This window comes from Elephantulus edwardii, unplaced genomic scaffold, assembly GCF_000299155.1.
Source record: "Elephantulus edwardii isolate Elephantulus edwardi_28Jun2011 unplaced genomic scaffold, EleEdw1.0 scaffold00246, whole genome shotgun sequence".
In the NCBI taxonomy this organism is placed as follows: Eukaryota; Metazoa; Chordata; class Mammalia; order Macroscelidea; family Macroscelididae; genus Elephantulus; species Elephantulus edwardii.
The window spans coordinates 3,077,203-3,078,587 of NW_006399996.1; the positions used below are offsets into that span (position 1 = coordinate 3,077,203).

At 55.7% G+C, this 1,385-nt stretch overlaps 1 protein-coding gene across 1 annotated transcript in view; it reads left to right on the forward strand.

Moving 5' to 3' along the window:
* Positions 1–1,171: 1,171 nt before the first annotated feature.
* Positions 1,172–1,385, forward strand: part of GUCY2D (guanylate cyclase 2D, membrane (retina-specific)) — a 32,432-nt gene continuing 32,218 nt past the window's right edge. Inside the window, exon 1 of the mRNA XM_006899179.1 lies at positions 1,172–1,383. Coding sequence (XP_006899241.1) covers positions 1,172–1,383 — 212 coding nt within the window. The remainder of the gene's footprint in view (positions 1,384–1,385) is intronic.

Consider the following 1,385-nt stretch of genomic DNA (forward strand, 5'->3'; position numbering starts at 1 on the left):
TCTACCTCTTTGGGAGGTCTTCCTCTCTTTTGAATACCCTCCACCTTTCCAAGCAAGCTGCACCTTTCCAAGTGATAACCTCGCCTAGAAACACGCCCAAAGTATGAGAGACAAAGCTTCATCATCTTTGCCTCCAAGAAGCTCTCTGGTTACACCTTTTCCAAGATATATTTGTTTGTTCTTTTGGTAGTGCATGGAATATTCAGTACTCTCTTCCAACACCACTTTCTACCTTAGTCTTCTTTAATTGTCTTAGCTAGTCTTGCTGTCAGTGAATTGTTCTCATTGTCAAAGGCAATTTTCAGAACAACACTTTGAGAAAGCAAGCCACTTTCCCAAAGTCAGAAAGCCAGTAAGGAGGAATTTCAACCCTGTTCTGTGGGAAGCCAGAGCTCTTCCTATATTATTGCCTTCTCCCAAGAATGCCAGAGGGATGGTTTTCTAGGGATGGAAAAATGGACATGGACAGAATCAAATATGGGCAGAGTCTCTGGGAAATAGACTTTTCATCCAAAGGATGGGCTTGGATGGTAGAACTGGAAACAGTGGTTGGAAGGATCACCTGATCCAATGGGTACAACTTGTGGCAGGGCCCGGTTAAGTGGGTGTGCAACTTCTTTGGTGCTGGGAGATGTAAGGATGGAAGGGAAGGGCCAGCCTGGCTACCTGCTCCCCAGGATAGATCTCATTGTCCAGGCTACTGTCCTGCGCCAGCCCCTCCTGGACTGATTAGGGACCCTAAGCAGCTTGGGGAGATTAAGGGCTCTGGCCGGCTGTTCCCACACCCCCGCCCTGTGCCGGGCTGGCAGAGGATATCTTTGGGCAGGCGTCAGAAGGGGGCCCCCACCTTTGACCCCTCACCCCAGCCCCGGGGGCCCCATTCTCAGACTTTCCTGTGAGTAGCAAAGCCCCTCTCCCTGGACCCGGATCCAGCCTGCCAGGACAGATCAGAGGAGGGCATGGACGTGTCCCTTCCGACCCTGGATGGCTCTGACCACGGAGAAGAGAAAGTAAAGAACGCGAGGGCAGGAAGCAGGAGGGGGCTTCCAGGCCGAGCCTTTGATCCCACTCCACTCTTCTAAGCCTGCGGTGGGGGCTGTGGAAGTGAAGACAGCACACAGGTTAATCCGGGAAGTGGGAGCTCCGGGGTCTGGGCTCACGGATGCTGGCCATGACCACCAGCAACCACGCGGCGGGTGGGCTTTGGGACTGGGGGCTCTGCCCCGGGGCCCTGGGTAGGCTCCCGTTCCTCCTGCTGCTCTTGCTGCTGCCCCCAGCCAGCTCGTCCGTGTTCACCATCGGGGTGCTGGGGCCCTGGGCCTGCGACCCCATCTTTGCACGCGCGCGCCCCGACCTGGCTGCCCGCCTGGCTGCCGCCCGCCTGC